Raw genomic sequence first — 21,752 nt, forward strand, 5'->3', positions numbered from 1 at the left:
TGGCTTCTCCTATGCATGTGTCAATGGATTACATTCCGAGTTTTTGTTATCTGTTGTTTCGAATCCTGCGCAGACTGGTGGCTTCTGATAGAAACAGAAGCCATGACACGCGTGAGCAGAGCCTTGGCTCTATGCTGCGATGTCATACATGTAAGATATGATGTCATCAAGTGTAGTTTTAACATGAAGTCATCACATGTAAGTAGTAATACAGTGATGAAAATTAGTATTTGATACACTGCCGACATTGCAGGTTTTCCCACCTACAAAGAATGGAGAGGTCTGTAATTTTTATCATAGGTACACTTCAACTGTGAGAGACAGAATCTAAAGATAAAAAACAGAAAATCACATTGGATGATTTTTAAATAATAAAATTACTTTTCCTTTGCATGAAATAAGTATTTGATTACTGACCAACCAGAAAGCATTCTGGCTCTCACAGACCTGTTAGTTTTTCTTAAGAAGCCTCCTAATCTGCACTCATTACCTGTATTAATTATAGGAGACGGAGTGAAATCTTTTTCCTTGCGGCAACGCTTTGCCTGCTCCTTGTCATCCAAATACTTGTCAAAGTCAAACTCCTCATCTGATGAGGATGACGATATGGCAGCAGTAGCACTGTCAGGACCCAAGTCCTCTTGCGCCTGGCAGTCCTCCTGTAGGCCACTCATCCTAACTGCTCCCTCAGTCAGAGCTTGTTTTCCTTTAGTAAGCTGTTGATCATCAAGCAGTATATGAGGACTTGGGTCCACATAAACAGCCGCCAGAAAATTTTTATTTTCCAATAACTGTGTCTCTCTCCGTTTCATTGAAGCAGAAATGCCATCTGCGATTAAACCTCCTCTTTGGGACAGGCAAAATAGCAAGTTCTTCCACTCCCTTATGAAAATGCCAGGAGTTAAATCCTCAGCTTGTAATTTTTTAGTCACTGTAAATGGGTGATTAAGCAATTCCTTCAATTCAGCCACATGTGTCCATTGACCTTCATTTAGGGTTACCTGAGGGTTCGTCATATCTATAAGAAACGGTTTTAGTTCAAGCAATTGCTCAATCATTAAATAAGTGCTGCCCCACAGAGTGGCTTGATCGACAATTGCCCCTTTCCCAGCACGTCTCTTCAAGATGGAATCAATTTTAGGGGTTCTGGCGGCAATAACCAATTTCCTCACTTTTCCAATCAGATTTCCAGCATGTCCCTTTTGCAGACTATAGGCCCGGTCACACACAGCGTATCGCGAGCGAGATCGCTGATTTTGTGACGCCACAGCGATCTCGCCAGCGACATTGCTGTGTGTGACATGGATCAGCGCCCGGCCCCCCCTGCCGGGTATCGCTGATCGCGCTTGAACGTCCTGGGACGTTTTTTGATCGTTGGTCTCCTACTGGCCAGCGCGCATCGCTGCATGTGGCTGCGAGAGACCAGCGATCAGCGACGCTGGTTTACAAGTTAAACAGCGGGTAACTAAGAACCGCGCAGCTCCTGGATACCTGCTGTTTACATTGGAAACCAGCGTGCTCGCTGGTCCTCATCGCTGGAGGGGCTGTCTATGTGACAGCTCACCAGCGATCAGCTAACGATGTCCCAGCGATCCCATCCAGGTCGGATGGTTGGTGGGATCGCTGGGACATTGATACGTGTAACGGGGCCTTATCTCTTATTGCCAGTTGCAGCGTGTGCACAACACAGCGCATGTGATGAATATGAAAGTGTTTTGAAGCAGCTTCAACAAGATCATCTATTTCTACAGTATAATTTTGCTGTTCTTCTGTAGTAATATCTGTTTGTTCCTCAGTTTCATGAACAGCACAGTGGCCTTCCATCCCAAACATACTGAATCCTAAATTTTCTTCTAGGTGTTGTTCATTACTCTCATTCATCAGTTTAATTGTAGTTATCATGTTAGAAGCATCGTCCGTTACAATAGCAAGAACCTGTTCTTGTGTGAATGTAGCCTTAGATCAGGAATAGAACAGCCATTTATAGGACATTTCATAACTTTCCCAAATTCCTAAGAAAAATATTCTGCATTGAACTACTGTACCCAATTTATTATATATTTTAGGAGTCGGTCCATTTTATACCGACTCCACCAAAATGAGCTCTGACTCCGACTCCACGACTCCGACTCCACAGCCCTGCTGTCCATACACTGAATCGATCACACTCCAACCTCACAACCATGGCCAAGAACAAAGAGCTGTCTAAAGACACCAGGGACAAAATTGTAGACCTGCACAAGGCTGGAATGCTGCTCACGCCAGCACATATCCAGGTCCCATTTTAAGTTCGCCAATGACCATCTGGATGATCCAGAGGAGGCATGGGCAAAGGTTGTGTGGTCAGATGAGACCAAAATAAAAAGTTTTAGAGTATGAACTCCACTTCTTGTTATATCAGCAAAAGTAACAAGAAAAACAGCACTCACCCGATCCTTCTTTCAAGATGTGGTTTTAATACATAAAATTGGTTACACTGATTTTTGCGGGGGGTGCAGGTGTCAGGGGAGCGCTTTCATGAATAGTGAGACCTGCCAGACTATGGCCGCTTCAACTACACTTGTGTTTAGAGGAAGAATAAGGATGAGTACATGCCCAAGAACACTGTTCCAACCATGAAGCATAGTGGGGGAAACATCATACTTTGGGGCTACTTTTCGGCACAGGGGACAGGACGACTGCATCATATTGAAGGGAGGATGGATGGGGTCATGCATTGAGAGATTTTGGCCAACAACCTCCTTCCCTCAGTAAGAGCATTGAAGATGGGTCGTGGCCGGGTCTTCCCGCATGACAATGACCCGAAACACAGCCAGGACAACTAAAGAGCAGCTATGTAAGGAGCATTTCAAGGTCCTGAAGTGTCCTAGCAGGTCTCCAGACCTGAACCCAATAGAATATCTTTAGAGGGAGCTGAAACTCAGCAACAGCCCCGAAACCTGAAAGATTTGGAAAAGATCTGGAGAAGATCTGTAGGGAGGAGTGGGCCAAAATCCCTGCTGCAGTGTGTGCAAACCTTGTCAAGAACTACAGGAATCGTCTGACAAAGGTTTCTGTACCAAATATTTCTGTTTTTCCATTATATTAAACACTTATTTCATGCAATAATATGCAAATACATTTTGTAAAAATCATACACTGTGATTTACTGGATTTTTATTTTTAGATTCTGTCTGTCACTGTTGACGCGTACCTACGATAAAAATTACAGACCTCTCTAGTCTTTGTAGGTGTGAAAACTTGCAAAATCTGCATCGTATCAAATATGGATTTTTTTCCTCACTGTAGGTATATGTGGCGATTTGAGGCTCACAACACAAGTCAAAAGGACATTTTCAGCAGGTCTCTGGTTTTAAGCGTAAGAAGGGACAGTGCAGCAATTATTTGTTTTTTTGGCTGATCGGACATTGGCACGCAGAGACACTACTGGGCCCTGCGCGGGACGGTGGTATAAGTAACCGGCCGATGGCCGTCAGTTATTGATTGTAAAATAAGATATTACAGGAATATAAATGGGTTTACTTGAAGCTCATGGGACAAGTTTACCTTACTTCATCGCACAGACTGTTCATCTCGCTGACGAGTCTCTGGTTCTCCTGTTCGAACTGCAACAAAACAAAATGTGAGTATTAATAGCCAAAAACTCTCTATGGTGAGACAGAAGGCAACGCAGATAACCGCATGCACCGGGTGACGGACAATCCACCATGATAGGCTCCAGGTTTGTGCGGGCCCTTGGGTGACAAAGTCCCGATAGGCCCCTCTTTAGGTTTTAAAATGCAAGAAGCGGAAAAAAAAAAAAAAAAAAAAATCAAAAACCAAAAAGTATCAGGGCTTGTTTTGCGGTATGAGCTGTAGTTTTTAAATGGAACCATTTTTGGGGTCATTATGGGGGCAATATTTTGGGAGGTGAGGTGACCAGCGATTCTGTTATTTCAGTTTGACATTCACAGTATGGGATAAATGATATATTTTATCAGTTCAGACAGTTTAGCGCATGGTGAATGCAAATATGTTCATTTTTCCTTTCTAAAAACAGGAGGTGCGATTTGAATTTTTAAAAGATTTTTCAGTTTTACATTTTTTTTTCCAGTCCTCCTGCGACTATTTGTAAAGTACACCGCACTACTGTAATATTGCAGTGTCTTGTAACATTACTGTTCTTCTACGACACCCAGGTGTACAAATGTGGTATACACAGGGACCTTCAGTAGGCTGCCATGAACAATGACAATCAAATTACAGGGGGTGGGGTATTAAAAAGGGTGGTCGGGGACTAAAAGGAACCCCTCGCTCCCATTTCCAACCTCTAAAATGGTCATCTAAGGTGTTAAACAGCGGACCCTCGGTGCCGCTGAAATTATAGGATCAGATTCCGCAGTGTTTGTAGTCTGTTACCATGGAGACGCATCAGCTTGCTTATGAGCTGTAAACACAAAAATGTTCAAAAGAAGACCTTTTGTGAAAATGGAACATTTCCTACTTGAAATATCGTGCTCCTGCATCTATCAGTAAAATATCATTTACAGCATTTCCCTCCCGCCGCCTCTCGTAATAGCAGAGATGTTCAGCACATTTATTTGGCTATACAGGAGTCATTCAGCCATTGAAGTCTGGGTGGCGGAAAAGCAATCAGCGGCGCCGACAGCAGCCGGCATTAATCCTTCAAAATCAATTTAGCACGTACAGTTTGTCTACGGGAATAAAAGGGATATCCAAAAAAAAAAAAAAAAAAGAGCAGATCTCTCATCTGGAAGGATTACTGGAAGTATATGAGCAAGATGTATCAGCTTTCGCTAAAACATCTAATCTTTACATATTCACTCCTTACTCCAACCAGGCGTGACAAATCATTGTTCTAGCGATAGCCGTGCCAGGTATCCCGTCTTAAAACCCATCGATTTTTCGACGCAGGCCTCCTAATTTATGCACGGAAGTGTGAGATGCAACAAGTAAATTAAAAACAAGCAAAAAAAAAAAGTTTTAACCATTTATTTCTAACAGTAAAGAGAACTAATAAAGATAAGGAATCAGCATGGAATTATGGATATCACAGAATGGACGGAGATGTTACCGATATGAAAATGATGAAAAAAAAAAATGGAAACAATTCTCAAAACCTCTCGATTTTATCACGAAAATTCACCCTCGGCTGCTATAAACAGTCGTCTGAGGAAAGTTCTGCGGTGCTGAATGCACTTGGACAAATCATCAAGATCCACTGCTGGCAGCTCTCTTTACAATTGCCGATTAATGATGGCCCAGATGTGCTCAATGGGAGACAGCGCCGGAGAGGCTGCAGACCAAGATAGCATATTTAGGCCATACAGGCAGCTCACAATAGTACCAGCAAGATGCAGGCTGGTGCAGCAGTGATGAAAACCAGCTCCTGAACCACTTTTGGGAAAAAAATGGCTGCACCATTGGTTACCTCACTGTTGAGGAGTGCATCATATAGTGAAATTCCTTTAAGCCTGGCATTCCAACTAAGTGCCCCCTCATACACAGTGTAAGTAATAAAAAGTATAAAAGATTCCTGCAGTCACCACAAGCGGGTGCTCATTCTATTTATACATATATAATGTAGCATAGCCGAGAAGGACAAGGTTAAATTCCAGCTCTGCAGGGTCTTGATTAGAAGCACCTGCAGGGTTTCTCTGTTTCTCCAAGAAGCAGGATGTAGCTTCATGCAGTATCAGTCTGCTGAATGAGTCGAGTGTCTTACTGGTGAATGACCAGCCAAAATGTGAGATGTAGCTGAGGGAAAGCAACATCTCAGTTTGTGAGAGCTACAGAGAACTGTGTGGAAGCTGCAGTCTGTTCAGTGTGGTCCTTGCCTGAAGATGAACACTTTTGTTTAGCCTAAGACTGCTCTGGGAGAAAGAACTGTAATCTGTTCAGGTGAGCCCGCACTGACATGTGATCATGATTAAATGCAAAGTCCGTGTGCAGAGAACCGCAAGCATCAGTGCTTGCTATGGACAATAGCTGTTTAGTGTGACCGAGCTGGGGCTAACTCAGTCGTGAACATGTATCCAGGGTTTCTTCTGTTTAGTTAGCGCCTGGACAAACCTATTTATGTTTATGAGCTTGTTTTGGTGTTCTGCAACCTGGACAAAGCAATAAAAACTGAGCATGTTTGGACCAAAACTGTATTGCCTGTGTGAACACTGCCTAAGGCCTAATAGTTACAAGAGAGTGAATTCCTACAATACCTATACCATAATATATATATATATATATATATATATATATATATATATATATATCTATCTCTATCTATCAATATCTCATCACACAGCTTCACAATAATCACATGCCGGGACGGTCATGCAAAACCACCCGCTGTGATCTTTGTGTTGAATAGCTCTCCGCTGCCCCCTATCGTCCGGAGAATTACCTGATTGGTCAACAAATAATGATGGAGGCTGCAGGCTGTTTGAACTAACAGGCCAGTTATTGGGAAATTAACAGTGAGCGTATTGTATATACACCTCCAGATTCCAACGCAAGGAATATATGTATGTACGGCCCCCGCTAACTCCACGATAACCCCAGACTATTGGCCGCCTCCACCAATCGTTTATCCAGGCCGACTGGACATCTGATAGGTAGCATATGACTTTGTTGCGCGTATTACAGAACACAAGGTACAGAACTCCATTTTATATTTAATCCAAAAGGAGGAAGTGATTATGAAAAATATACAAAAGATTTTAAAAAGGGGACAAAACAATACAGTATATAGAGTTACAGAAAATACAAGGTATTAACAAGAGAACGTACGAGACAGATCACAGAGACAATGCAGTTTAGTCGAAGGAGGGTATCGCTTGGGGACGTTCAATAAATGGAATTCATGCATACATGATGTGCATCTCTACGGGAACCCAGATCATAACTTGGCTTGCACTTTTATAAGACCCTGATTGTCACCCACACACCCTCCTAGTGATGACTTCACGTGGGCAAGGCTGTGGGCTATTCTCAGAGCCCTATAGCCAGACACCGTACACTGTGTGACCAGCGCCCTATAGCCAGACACCGTGCACCACCTGTGTGACCAGAGCCCTATAGCCAGACACCGAGCGCTACCTGTGTGACCAGAGCCCTATAGCCAGACACCGAGCGCTACCTGTGTGACCAGAGCCCTATAGCCAGACACCGAGCGCTACCTGTGTGACCAGAGCCCTATAGCCAGACACCGAGCGCTACCTGTGTGACCAGAGCCCTATAGCCAGACACCGAGCGCTACCTGTGTGACCAGAGCCCTATAGCCAGACACCGAGCGCTACCTGTGTGACCAGAGCCCTATAGCCAGACACCGAGCGCTACCTGTGTGACCAGAGCCCTATAGCCAGACACCGTGCACTACCTGTGTGACCAGAGCCCTATAGCCAGACACCGTGCACTACCTGTGTGACCAGAGCCCTATAGCCAGACACCGTGCACTACCTGTGTGACCAGAGCCCTATAGCCAGACACCGAGCACTACCTGTGTGACCAGAGTCCTATAGCCAGACACCGAGCACTACCTGTGTGACCAGAGCCCTATAGCCAGACACCGAGCACTACCTGTGTGACCAGAGCCCTATAGCCAGATACCGAGCACTACCTGTGTGACCAGCACCCTACAGCCAGACACTGAGCGCTACCTGTGTGACCAGAGCCCTATAGCCAGACACCGAGCGCTACCTGTGTGACCAGAGCCCTATAGCCAGACACCGAGCACTACCTGTGTGACCAGAGCCCTATAGCCAGACACCGTGCACTACCTGTGTGACCAGAGCCCTATAGCCAGACACCGTGCACTACCTGTGTGACCAGAGCCCTATAGCCAGACACCGTGCACTACCTGTGTGACCAGAGCCCTATAGCCAGACACCGAGCACTACCTGTGTGACCAGAGTCCTATAGCCAGACACCGAGCACTACCTGTGTGACCAGAGCCCTATAGCCAGACACCGAGCACTACCTGTGTGACCAGAGCCCTATAGCCAGATACCGAGCACTACCTGTGTGACCAGCACCCTACAGCCAGACACTGAGCACTACCTGTGTGACCAGCACCCTATAGCCAGACACTGTGCACCACCTGTGTGACCAGCGCCCTACAGCCAGACACGAGCACTACCTGTGTGACCAAAGCCCCCTAGGGCCAGACACCGAGCACTACCTGTGTGACCAGAGCAATATAGCCAGAAACTGAGCACTACCTGTGTGACCAGCACCCTATAGCCAGACACTGAGCACTACCTGTGTGACCAGCGCCCTATAGCCAGACACTGCGCACTACCTGTGTGACCAGCGCCCTATAGCCAGACAGTGAGCACTACCTTTGTGACCAGAGCCCTATACATGCCTTTTTTGAGTGCAATTTTAATACTAACCAATCTCCCCCTCCATGAATTGGTAGGTTGTGAGTGGTTGTCTCATCAGTATTTTGCACCTCTGCTGCTTCCATCTTTATTCCATGGGTTTGCTGCATCCTGTTTCTGTGACTTGGGCAGGTAAACACTGTTGCCCTATTTTTACAGAGTGAAATTGTTGGATTTTTCAGGGAATTGTAATTCCTCCTTCTGAGGCTTTGCATTTAGTCTATATTTATGCACCTCCATTAAGGGCCAATGGAAGCAATATTAAACACATGCTGTGAGCTCCCCCTAGTGGTGGTTGCACTTTAGCCATTTTCTCCTTCGGTGGGAGTCTGGGACATTGGCCTCATTTTTAGCAGACTCCAGGTCAATGAAAGTAAGAAAGAATGATTTATTCCAAAAATGAAGAATTCTTCTATTGTGTAGTGTCAGAGTATGATGAATTATTGTATTATTATCCGGATACATCTACAGAGTCTACAGGTACATGGTAGCAATATTCTCCAAGTGGTAATGCTTCTGGGCATAATGGCCGCCCTCAGTCACTGATATAATGGTGGCCATTTCCTGGTGTCACTTTTTCGACATCATAGTAAACAGAAATGGCGAGATAGAATATTTTCTTTGGCAGAAGCTAAAAGTAAGTACGCTCATACCTGGCTGTATGTGACATCTGCATCTGCGCCTTTTCTGGGCCGATAGCTGATGTTTTTAGTCTGGGGAAGGCCAATATACATGCCTCCTCCCTAGCCTATTAATATCAGCCCGCAACTGTTTGCCTAGCCTTTGCTGGTTATTTATATGTCTTTTTTTTTTTGGGGGGGGGGGGGGCGTCTCCCATTTTAATAACCAGGAAAGGCCAAGTGTAGAGCTGTGAGCTCATATTATTAGCCTGGGAAGCTCCATGGTTGTTACAACCTTCACAGGCTATAAACATTTGCCCCCAGCTGTCCGCTTTCCCTCTGCTGGTTAATAAAATGTCAGGGGACGCCACACCATTTTTTTCACAAGACAATGTATTAGGTGAAAAAAATATATGTACAGTAAGCTACACAAGCACTGTACTAATTATGTGACTGACAAATGTATATCTATGTGTATATATCTATTCTAACCTGTGATTTTACTGTACACAGCAGATAAATTGCTGGTTTTTCGAAGGACATCTTTTTTCTCATCCTGATCGAAGGCTGAGAAAAAAAAAAAAATTGTAGATGAGCTGTGACTCAGTTACAGTGGGGAAAAAAAGTATTTAGTCAGTCAGCAATAGTGCAAGTTCCACCACTTAAAAAGATGAGAGTCGTCTGTAATTTACATCATAGGTAGACCTCAACTATGGGAGACAAACTGAGAAAAAAAAATCCAGAAAATCACATTGTCTGTTTTTTTTTCATTTTATTTGCATATTATGGTGGAAAATAAGTATTTGGTCAGAAACAAGCAATCAAGATTTCTGGCTCTCACAGACCTGTAACTTCTTCTTTAAGAGTCTCCTCTTTCCTCCACTCATTACCTGTAGTAATGGCACCTGTTTAAACTTGTTATCAGTATAAAAAGACACCTGTGCACACCCTCAAACAGTCTGACTCCAAACTCCACTATGGTGAAGACCAAAGAGCTGTCAAAGGACACCAGAAACAAAATTGTAGCCCTGCACCAGGCTGGGAAGACTGAATCTGCAATAGCCAACCAGCTTGGAGTGAAGAAATCAACTGTGGGAGCAATAATTAGAAAATGGAAGACATACAAGACCACTGATAATCTCCCTCGATCTGATGCTCCACGCAAAATCCCACCCCGTGGGGTCAGAATGATCACAAGAACGGTGAGCAAAAATCCCAGAACCACGCGGGGGGACCTAGTGAATGAACTGCAGAGAGCTGGGACCAATGTAACAAGGCCTACCATAAGTAACACACTACGCCACCATGGACTCAGATCCTGCAGTGCCAGACGTGTCCCACTGCTTAAGCCTGTACATGTCCGGGCCCGTCTGAAGTTTGCTAGAGAGCATTTGGATGATCCAGAGGAGTTTTGGGAGAATGTCCTATGGTCTGATGAAACCAAACTGGAACTGTTTGGTAGAAACACAACTTGTCGTGTTTGGAGGAAAAAGAATACTGAGTTGCATCCATCAAACACCATACCTACTGTAAAGCATGGTGGTGGAAACTTCATGCTTTGGGGCTGTTTCTCTGCAAAGGGGCCAGGACGACTGATCCGGGTACATGAAAGAATGAATGGGGCCATGTATCGTGAGATTTTGAGTGCAAACCTCCTTCCATCAGCAAGGGCATTGAAGATGAAACGTGGCTGGGTCTTTCAACATGACAATGATCCAAAGCACACCGCCAGGGCAATGAAGGAGTGGCTTCGTAAGAAGCATTTCAAGGTCCTGGAGTGGCCTAGCCAGTCTCCAGATCTCAACCCTATAGAAAACCTTTGGAGGGAGTTGAAAGTCCGTGTTGCCAAGCGAAAAGCCAAAAACATCACTGCTCTAGAGGAGATCTGCATGGAGGAATGGGCCAACATACCAACAACAGTGTGTGGCAACCTTGTGAAGACTTACAGAAAACGTTTGACCTCTGTCATTGCCAACAAAGGATATATCACAAAGTATTGAGATGAAATTTTGTTTCTGACCAAATACTTATTTTCCACCATAATATGCAAATAAAATGAAAAAAAAAACAGACAAAGTGATTTTCTGGATTTTTTTTTCTCAGTTTGTCTCCCATAGTTGAGGTCTACCTATGATGTAAATTACAGACGCCTCTCATCTTTTTAAGTGGTGGAACTTGCACAATTGCTGACTGACTAAATACTTTTTTTCCCCACTGTACGTAGGTTGAATAAAGATGTAGGTCCATCAAGTTCAACCTTTCTCCACCAACTGTACATTTCGTCACCAATGTAACTATAACCCGCAATGGTACATGTATCAAGGAAATCGTCCAGCCATAGATTAGCATTGGTCAGAGTGCAATCTATTTTTTTTTTTTATTGGATTGCACTCGTCAGTTTTCCTCATAGATGAGTATGTGCCTTAAACACACTCTGAGGAGGAGGATATGCTGAACAGCCTCCCGCCTGCTCTTCAGCTGTTCACTTAAAAACCTAGCCCTTACAATGGCCAATTAACCCCTCTCAGAATTTAGTGTGCTGGAGCAATTTCTCTAGGTTCATATCACTGAAGCTAATAACCTCAGTGATACATATCTCCCATCAGCCTTGCAGCACTGGGGTCCTGGGTTCAAATCCCAACAAGGATAGCATCTGCAAGGAGTTTGTATGTTCTCCCCGTGTTTGCGTGGGTTTCCTCCGGGTTCTCCGGTTTCCTCCCACACACCAAAAACTACTGATAGGGAATCTAGATTGTGAGCCCCATCGGGGACAGTGATGATAACGTGTGCAAACTGTAAAGCGCTGCGGAATATGTTTGCGCTATATAAAAATAAAGATTATTATTATAACCTAACCAGCTATGTAATACTGCAGTACACAGAAATCAGAAGGGGACAAGTGGTCTTTGCTTACATTTTGATGAAATATACTTTTTTGTATATATGCGCTTTTAATAATAAATAAAATATTTCTTTAAAGGGGTTCTTTAAGCTCAAGAGATTTATAGGATGTCCACAGAATATGCTACAAATCTTGAATCTGGCGCTCACACCTTTGAGAACGCGGAAAACGTACGGTCCCCACTTCTGTGGAAAATGTACGGTCCCCACTTCTGTGGAAAACGTACGAACCCCACTTCTGTGGAAAACGAACGTCTGCACTTCTGTGGGTATGACAAAAAAAATCTAAAAAGGGAAACACTCAAATAAATCTGAGTGTAAAACTGGCCACACACAGGCTGGAGGTTGGCCGGACACAAGTTCAACAGACCGCTATATCTCCCGACCACTCCATCCATGTAAGTGATCGGGTCAGCTGAGCGCTCAGGTGCGTTTTCGACAAGGAGAAGATAAAGTTGTTGCTAAACATCTCTGATGGTGGATTATCTCCACTGAAAGCAAAAGGATTGTGTATTGAAACTCCAGCGGCCTAATATCATCTGTCGGGGCAGAGTTGGGATCCCCCCCAATACAAGTCAGATGGTCAGTCCCCCCGAAACTGGCAGATTCAGATGACTTTTTTTTTTTTTTTTATGTATGGGGTGCCTGATGACTCAAATGAGTTCAACTCTCCCTCTACTTCAAAAACCTAAAGCCCCCACACCCCAGCAGTTGAGCGTCATAACAGGCCACGATGTATGTACATATGACCTTTGTTATATTTGTGCATATGTGTCCGAATATATTTTTGCATATCTCATAACTTGGGCCCCACTATCATGTTGTAAAGCCATCACCGGGGTCTTTGCTCTGAATCTCTTTCCATTTGTCCAGCACCTCTGCGGACTCCGAGCCCGTGACTTTCTTGCTGGTAGAGCCCATTTATTTCCACGCTTTGACCTTGAAGCCAACTGCAGAGGACAAAGAGGCAGACAACCACAAAAGGAGAATTCACAGACTTAACATTACATTAATAATCGTGTAGCATTCACCATCATTGCGACATAAACCCACAGTCCGTACTGGAGAAGCATAATAATGGCTTTTCATTGCGGTTTTCTAAGGCAGACTGTGCTGCGGGGAGATAATCTGTATAGTGAATTATTAACTCTATATTATTCTGTGCTGCAGATCACGGTCAGAGGAGACACGCTCCAATACAGCGCTATATCGCAAACTCAGGATTTCCCGAGTGGCCATAAAACAAGAACGGGAAATGGGTGAGAATTAAGGGATTGTCCCAGTTCATCCACTAGGACATATGTAAGTCATAGTAGGATGACCCCTGTCTATGGGATGAAGCACAGATCTGCCAACATCTGCATTCATTCTGGTGTAAGGTATCTGCCCACATGATGCACGGAGGGAAACTAAATTTAAGGAAATAGAAATTCCCACTGGGAATAGAACAGAGTACCTAAAATCTCTCTCTCTTTTTCTACAGACGTAATTGCAGAAATAAGGTATTCACCTCTGGTTTCCTGACTTCCTCTACTTGGTGACTGCTCCTTTTTTCTTTTTCGTTCTTTTTTTCCCTTTTTTTCTCCTACTCCATTTGACTATATATTTATTTACTAACATTTACGTGGAATTGATATTTTGGACAGATTACCTTATCCCTTTATTCAGTTCAGAATGGATATAGGTGTGTGTTGGTATATATGTGTGTGTTAATATATAACATACACTTTACATAAATTAAGGTATTCGGGACATATGGCGAGGTATATATTTGTTTTGTATAGGTGTGAGTGCAACTTTGTGACATTCTTGTTCATGTCCATATCTTTGCGTATATATGTGCATGTTTGTGTACCTGTATATGTGTTGATATGGATGTGTAAGATAGATATGAGCATGTATGTTCTGATACATCCCCTTTTCTAGGTTCCCGTTTTTGTCTAACATTTTTACATACACGTCTGTACCCCTCCTTTTTTTAAAACACACATTTATATTATTCCTCTTTTTTCTTATTTTCATTTTACTTTTCATTTATTCATAATATTACATCACTGTAATTAGTATGCCCCACTTCCTTTTGTTGATACCAAAAAAAAACAAAAAGTTAAACCGCATCCTATAAGCGTCAAAGTCTTTAAGACAGATTCGTGAAGGCGCGCGTCAAAACTAGGGAGCCCATCCTGGAGCAAGGTCCATAACAATAGATACAAAAAAAAAAAAAAAAACAGCGCCTCAGTCAGTGGTGAAAAAAAGGCTTACATTTTATTTTGCCTCCTGTGGCGACGTTTCGGTGCTTGAAAAAGGTCTTCGGACCGAAACGTCTCCACGGGAGGCAGAATAAAATGTAAGCCTTTTTTTCACCACTGTCTGAGGCGCTGTCTTTTATCTATTGTTATGCCACTTCCTTTTGTTGTGACGCACTGCGCATGCGCCCTGCAGCCGCCATGTTGCTTGTCCCACTTTGGATAGTTTCATTTGCCACACTTCCGGTTTTCGGACATATCATTCCCCATTTCCGTTCTTAGAGATGCACTGCGCACGAGCGGTATCGGCGCTATGGCGCGTCTCTATTTTACACAGCTGCACCGCATCTTATCTCACTTAATATGCATAAAAAGACACGTCTCTCTCACCACACACACTTGCTTACCAGGCGGCGGTGTGGTCCGCATTTCTCCGCTCATTTCCTAACACAGGTTGGTAAATATTAGATACCAATCATTCTTATTAATAACTAAAGTATTGCTTTCTTGGGCGATACCCTGCTCTTCATTTCACTTCTTTTCTCTTTCAGAACTCTGAAAGTGGAACATAGAGTCACACAGGTCCTTATGGCTATTCCTTGCTCTATTCTAGTGATACCTGAAAGCTGCTTTAGGCTGTAGTTCATTTATGGATCTAGTTACTTAGTCTTCCTTTCTCTCCATAGCCCACTGTGTATGTGTGTATGTATATACACTCACTGGCCACTTTATTAGGTACACCATGCTAGTAACGGGTTGGACCCCCTTTTGCCTTCAGAACTGCCTCAATTCTTCGTGGCAGAGATTCAACAAGGTGCTGGAAGCATTCCTCAGAGATTTTGGACCATATTGACATGATGGCATCACACAGTTGGCGCAGATTTGTCGGCTGCACATCCCTGATGCGAATCTCCCGTTCCACCACATCCCAAAGATGCTCTATTGGATTGAGATCTGGTGACTGAGGAGGCCATTTGAGTACAGTGAACTCATTGTCATGTTCAAGAAACCAATCTGAGATGATTCGAGCTTTATGACATGGCGCATTATCCTCCTGAAAGTAGCCATCAGATGTTGGGTACATTGTGGTCATAAAGGGATGGACATGGTCAGCAACAATACTCAGGTAGGCTGTGGCGTTGCAACGATGCTCAATTGGTACCAAGGGGCCCAAAGAGTGCCAAGAAAAAATTCCCCACACCATGACACCACCACCACCAGCCTGAACCGTTGATACAAGGCAGGATGGATCCATGCTTTCATGTTGTTTACGCCAAATTCTGACCCTACCATCCGAATGTCGCAGCAGAAATCGAGACTCATCAGACCAGGCAACGTTTTTCCAATCTTCTACTGTCCAATTTCGATGAGCTTGTGCAAATTGTAGCCTCAGTTTCCTGTTCTTAGCTGAGAGGAGTGGTACCCAGTGTGGTCTTCTGCTGCTGTAGCCCATCTGCCTCAAAGTTCGACGCACTGTGCGTTCAGAGATGCTCTTCTGCCTACCTTGGTTGTAACGGGTGGCAATTTGAGTCACTGTTGCCTTTCTATCAGCTCGAACCAGTATGCCCATTCTCCTCTGACCTCTGGCATCAACAAGGCATTTCCGGCCACAGAACTGCCGCTCACTGGATTTTTTTTCTTTTTCGGACCATTCTCTGTAAACCCTAGAGATGGTTGTGCGTGAAAATCCCAGTAGATCAGTAGTTTCTGAAATACTCAGACCAGCCCTTCTGGCACTAACAATCATGCCACGTTCAAAGGCACTCAAATCACCTTTCTTCCCCATACTGATGCTCGGTTTGAACTGCAGGAGATTGTCTTGACCATGTCTACATGCCTAAATGCACTGAGTTGCCGCCATGTGATTGGCTGATTAGAAATTAAGTCTTAACACACAGTTGGACAGGTGTACCTAATAAAGTGGCCAGTGAGTGTGTATATATATATATATATATATATAAAATGTAATTCTTCCTTCTCAACAGTGCATTACAATTAATTTACTCTATGGATGGAATCTCACCTTTATTATTTGTGACATTTCAATTTGTTGCCTATGTCCATTTTTATGTCTCTTATATGTCAGTCATGGATTGAATGGCTATTTTAGGTACTCTGTTCCATTCCCAGTGTTAATTTCTAATTTGATATTATTGGTATGTTTCATCTAGATAATACCCTTGACAAAGGCCTGTTTGGCCGAAACGTTGGAACTCTGTGTGACTGACTGTTCAAATAAACTTGCAAAATTAATAATACTCTTTTGAGCCTCAGGTTTAATTATATTATTATTAGATTGTTTTCTTCCTGACAGCTTGGTTTGCTTTCCCCATTCTTGTTATTATAAATTTAAGGAAGTGCCACTTACCATAAATCTGGATTTTTTTTTTTGTATCTAGCGTAAATGCCGCTGTTTTCCTGGTTTTGCTTTTGCTCCGGCACCTTTCTGTTCCTGAGATATGGCCCCCCTTCAGTGTCTCTAAATGTAGTCTTGTTAGTCAAGTGGGTGCGGTCATCAGCTTTTGTGTAGTTTCTAAATGAGGACCACGCCTCTTTGGCTTAAAGGACAGGGAAAACGGGGCCATATCTCAGGAACGGAGAGGCGCAGGAACAAAAGAAAAATAGGGACAAATTTGGGAGAACAGCGATATTGACACCAAGTAAAAAAAAAAAATTACCGTATTTTTCGGACCATAAGACGCACTTTTTTCCCAAAAATTTTTTGGGGAAAGTGGGGGGTGCGTCTTATGGTCACAATGTACTAACCTGTGAGGCTGGTGCGGGTGCCGCGGGGGCTCTGTAGTGCAGTGGTGGCAGCGGGCTGTGCTCCGATGCAGGGGTAGCGGCTCCGCCGGCATTTCCTCCAGGCCCGGAGGCCCCCGCACTTCCCTTGCTGGCCGCCGCCATGTTGCGGTGGCTTCCGGGAACATGGCCGCCGGTCCGGGGACGGCGCATGCGCAGGTTCAGATCTCGTCCCGAGATCTCGGGGGACAAGATTCAAATCTTGGCAACGAGATCTCGTCCCCCGAGATCTCGGGACGAGATCTGAACCCGCGCATGCGCCGTCCCCGGACCGGCGGCCATCTTCCCGGCGTCCATGTTCCCGGAGGCCACCGCAACATGGCGGCGGCCAGCAAGGGAAGTGCGGGGGCCTCCGGGCTTGGAGGAAATGCCGGCGGAGCCGCCGCCCCTGCACCGGAGCACAGAGAGCCGCCACCCTCACCCCACAGAGCCCACCTGCCACAGCCCCCCCAGCACAGCCCAGCTGCCTCAGCACAGCACAGCTGGCCCAGCCCAGCTGCCCCAGCCCCAGCACAGCTAGCACAGCACAGCTGCCCCAGCACAGCCCAGCTGCTCCAGCGCAACCAACCTGCCGCCACCGCACGAGCCTGGACCACTGAATGACCCCTGTGACCACTCCTTCACCTGTGCTGGATCCCTTCCCAGGTAAGCTGAATTCGGACTGTAAGACGGACCCCCATTTGACACATTATTTTTTTCCCTATTTTCCTTCTGAAAATTGGGGTGCGCCTTATGGTCCGGTGCGTCTTATAGTCCAAAAAATACGGTACATATCTATGGCAAGTCATAAGATAGAAGCAAATTGAACATTCATCCCATTGTAAGTAATAAAAAAAAACAATATATAAATAACATAGGGTTCCTAGCAAATATCACGTTTGAAGAAAAAAAAAAAAAAAAAGCGTAAAGGCCATCCCACCAGCGTCAAGGTGACCCAATCGGGATGGCCCTAACCTCTAGTATTAAAACCTATGTGTCAAAGTGACGTCAATGCGAATAAGGACAGAATAGAACCAAGGCCCCCGACTAATGGACACTCAGCAATGGGAAGCCATATAAACGTAATGCCCAGCTCAAAGAAAGGAAGGCCCCGCTCGTGTGCAAGAACCTAAACCAATTCCGAAAGAAATGAACTGGAACGTAAGTTGGTATACATGACCATGTTCACACTGGCCACTAAACAGACAGAATCTAAGATGACTGAGTACACCCTGGCGCTGGTGGGATGGCGTTTACGCTTTTTTTATTGGTCGTAAGCGGTGTTTATGAAGTTCCCTATGTGATTTATATGCACTACTGCTATTACTTTCTTACAGCAGGGCATATGTTCATTTTATTTCTGTCTTGGGTTTTGTCTATTTAATGGCCAGTGTGAACATGCTCCTACACGTTGCATACATACCAACTTCTACTCCAGTTGCTTCCTTTTGGTTTTATATTGATGGCAAGTGACCGGTCCTCTTTCAATATCACATAGTACCTTTTCCCGGCAGCAGAAGTTCACAGTTTGCCTGGATTGTACCCAATTTGCACCTTTCCACATCATAAAAGTGGAGTAAATCCTTCATTATGTCGCTCCTATAGCATAAAAAGTCCACAGGTGACGTAAGCAGGTGACTAGCAGCCACTTGGCTCCTATCATTAGAAAATTTAAAGGGAGTCTTATGACTGTTGACCCCAAGCACAGGCGCTTGATGCACCCTTTACATTTCCAAATGGGTCCGTGCACCTTCCCATCTACTTGTTTTCCCATCATCTCCAAGCTTCTCTTCCTTGATTAACAAGGAGCCAGATGGGGTGGAGATCGATGGAAAACAAGTATTTGGGAAGTTGAACGGAATGATTTGGCTACACCAAGGGTGCCGGGCGGAACAGTCATTTTGTGCCGATAGAAGACTCCCTTTAATGTCCGTGTTCGGATGAGCTGAACGTGCGTGCTTATGATGTGATCATTTGTGTTAGGCTCTGGCAGGAGAATGATTTGGCAGACTATCACCCCTATATATCTTTTGCCAAATTTACAGTCCAATTATATCCACAGCTGCATTCAGAATTCTGCTTGGACTCGAGAAGAACAGAGCTATGTGATGTCTATCATACTGGCGGCAATTGACCAAGACTGTTTGATCCCAGTCTACAGAACTGGAAAATTTCATGGCAGCCTGTAGATGGGGGTCTATTAGTTTTTCACTGGCTGCTGTACAATGCAATCACTAGTCAGTAGCTGGCATATGAAAAACATCTCCTGGGTTTCTGATACGGAGTATATATATGGCTAGTATATAACAATGGATACACAGGAATCAGACACAACATTAAGCCTGATGAGAGGTGAAGCGAATAAAAATGAACACCTCATGCCAATGGCACCGGTCAGGGATGGGATATAATAAGCAGCAAGTGAGCCGCCAAGTCTTAACGTTAATCAGTGAAAAGCAGAAGAAATAGGTAATGGTCGGAGTCAGATTGGGCAAAATATGATGACTTGAGGACTGGGCAGGTACACCGTGGTTATTGGCCACCAAGAATGGTCCAATGAAGCAGATCCTGTGTACCCGCGACAGGGTCATAGGTGTCCAAGGCTCATGGACGTTAATCCTTCCAACCAGATCTGGGAGCAGCAGTGCCTCCATGACAAATTATTTATTATGGAAGTATTTGATGTTTTGAGTCACTGGACAGGACCTCAGCATTCAACCATGCAACCACGACAAATGTATTATGAAAGATGAAAACTGACCCTCACCTCCCGGACTGACGATAGTCTTTCGTAGTCAGAGCCCTACCATCCCTTGCTAAGACAAACATCCAGCGGAGCCATCACTTGAGAGCTACAGCCCATCAGCGGCATCGGACTGGTTGCAGCGTTGAGTCTGTTTGACCCCAGCAGATCAGTGATTTTTATTCCTAGTTCAGACGAAGTATGACCACTGCAGCTCAACAGAGGAAGCTGATTAATTGCAGTGCTTAATAACGGGTTTTCAAGAAATGGACATGGACAACCCCTTAATATCTGTCTATCACAAGACCCAAAAGCGTCCACGACCAATAAACAATCCAAACAGAAAAGAAAATCACCAGGCTCAAGGACCAGTGGTCACCTTTCACCAAACCTTAGGTTGACTAGTATGTGCTCGGATGTCTGCCTGGGCTCAATGATCTTGATATGGCTTAACGGGTGCGAGTTAGAGGTTCTTGAGGAACCTAAAAGCTGGTCATCCACATGAGAACTGTTCCGCTAACAGCTGTCTCTTCAGAATTTCCTTTACGCATGACAACTCAGCGTGGGCAATCGTTCATGTGTTATCAATTAGAGAGAGGAAAAATCTGCTGCTAAACACCCTTGGCAGCGGCTTTTCTCCCAAAAATACAAGAAGGATCAGCTGCTGAAACTCCAACTCCCCGATCCTTCTCTACCCTGATGACATCACCTGTTGTGGGAGAGCCGGGATGCCTCCATGTAATAGGGGCTGTCCTGCCATAATCAGCGGGTTCAGCTGATTTTCATCTAATGTGTCTTCCAGTTACAGGGGGCAGGCGAGCCACGTGGCGGGGGGGGCGGCGATCCCCTTTATTAGGCCATTTTTTTTTTTAGTTTTAGGAGGGCAATGCTGCATTTTGTTCCCCCACCCCCGTCACAAAAGTCACAAATCCAGGAACTAAATAATTAACCACAAACCTGCCTAGCGTCACAAGAACAAGACGTGTCGTGATACTGTCACTGTTTCTCCGTCTATTACAGGAAACCCATTTATAATACATATGAAACAGAAAGTTTTCCATGTTGGTGACTTGATGTAGATCTCCACCTGCCATCTCCGGGGAAGTAAGACCAGTAACAGCAGCAAACGCCATTCGCGGAGCAGCACGCGCAGATTAAAATTCAGACTTTTCTTCCTCTTTGTTTCTTCTCTATATTAAAGCCGGAGATAGACATCTCCCCTGACGTACTGTCTGTGATCCAGCTTCACACATTACAAAGGACAATTAATTGGTCTTCTGCGCGGAAAACGCTTTCCGCCATCGGTGCTGAGTTTTACAAAACCTCTTTGTATTGTCTTTTAACAATAGATGGGGGAAAAAGAATATTAAAAAGATCTGTGCGACTTTAAAAGATACAAATTAATTAGTTTTTGGGAAGGATGTGGAGGAGAGGGCGTACCAATGCTTAAAGGAAACCTGCCGAAAATTGCCAATAATTTAAAAAAAAAAAAAAAAAAAAAAAAAAAAAAAACCCCGACTTTTTTTTTTAAAAGTTCAGCTTATACACCAAATCCAAGGGGAGGCCAAAATAGCACCAAATGGGTGGGTAATAGTGATGCAAGCATGATCGGGTGCAAACCGAGGGTCTTCGGCGTGCTCGAATAATATGTTCGATTCCCCGCGGCTGCATGTCTCGCTGCTGTTTGACAGCCGGAACACATACAGGGATTGCCTAACAATCGGCCACAAGAAATGCAGGCACGGGGACTCGAACACCTTATCCGAGCACGTTCGCTCATCACTAGCGGGTATATATCAGAATACCTTCTTCAGGTGTACGGAACAATACAACTGTTATTGTGTATAAAAGGTATACAGCAATGCGAGTTGCCATATACAGTGGGAATAGATCAGTCTTCTGCCGAAGGTATATACTATGTTGGGAAATGTGGAGGTTTAATGTATATATTGTTTAGTAAACAAAGGATCGATCCTGCAGCAAAGTCTGTAGTAAAAAACAAAACTCTTCTTTATTGGAAAGCTTTATAGAGTATGAAAAAGCAGGCTTAACCAACGCGTTTCGGATGACCATCCTTCATCAC

At 44.4% G+C, this 21,752-nt stretch overlaps 1 protein-coding gene across 3 annotated transcripts in view; it reads right to left on the bottom strand.

The window, feature by feature from the left end:
- The window catches only part of STX18 (syntaxin 18), a 175,235-nt gene that overhangs the window by 26,064 nt on the left and 127,419 nt on the right, over positions 1 to 21,752 (bottom strand). For 2 of the 3 annotated variants that reach the window (XM_073574494.1, XM_073574493.1), the window contains exon 8: positions 3,547 to 3,605. In XM_073574494.1, the coding sequence (XP_073430595.1) occupies positions 3,547 to 3,605 (59 nt within the window). The remainder of the gene's footprint in view (positions 1 to 3,546; positions 3,606 to 21,752) is intronic. The other variant, XR_012231954.1, reaches the window with a different exon arrangement.

This window comes from Dendrobates tinctorius, unplaced genomic scaffold (genome assembly GCF_039654945.1).
Source record: "Dendrobates tinctorius isolate UK_male_01 unplaced genomic scaffold, ASM3965494v1 ptg000039l, whole genome shotgun sequence".
Taxonomy (NCBI): Eukaryota; Metazoa; Chordata; class Amphibia; order Anura; family Dendrobatidae; genus Dendrobates; species Dendrobates tinctorius.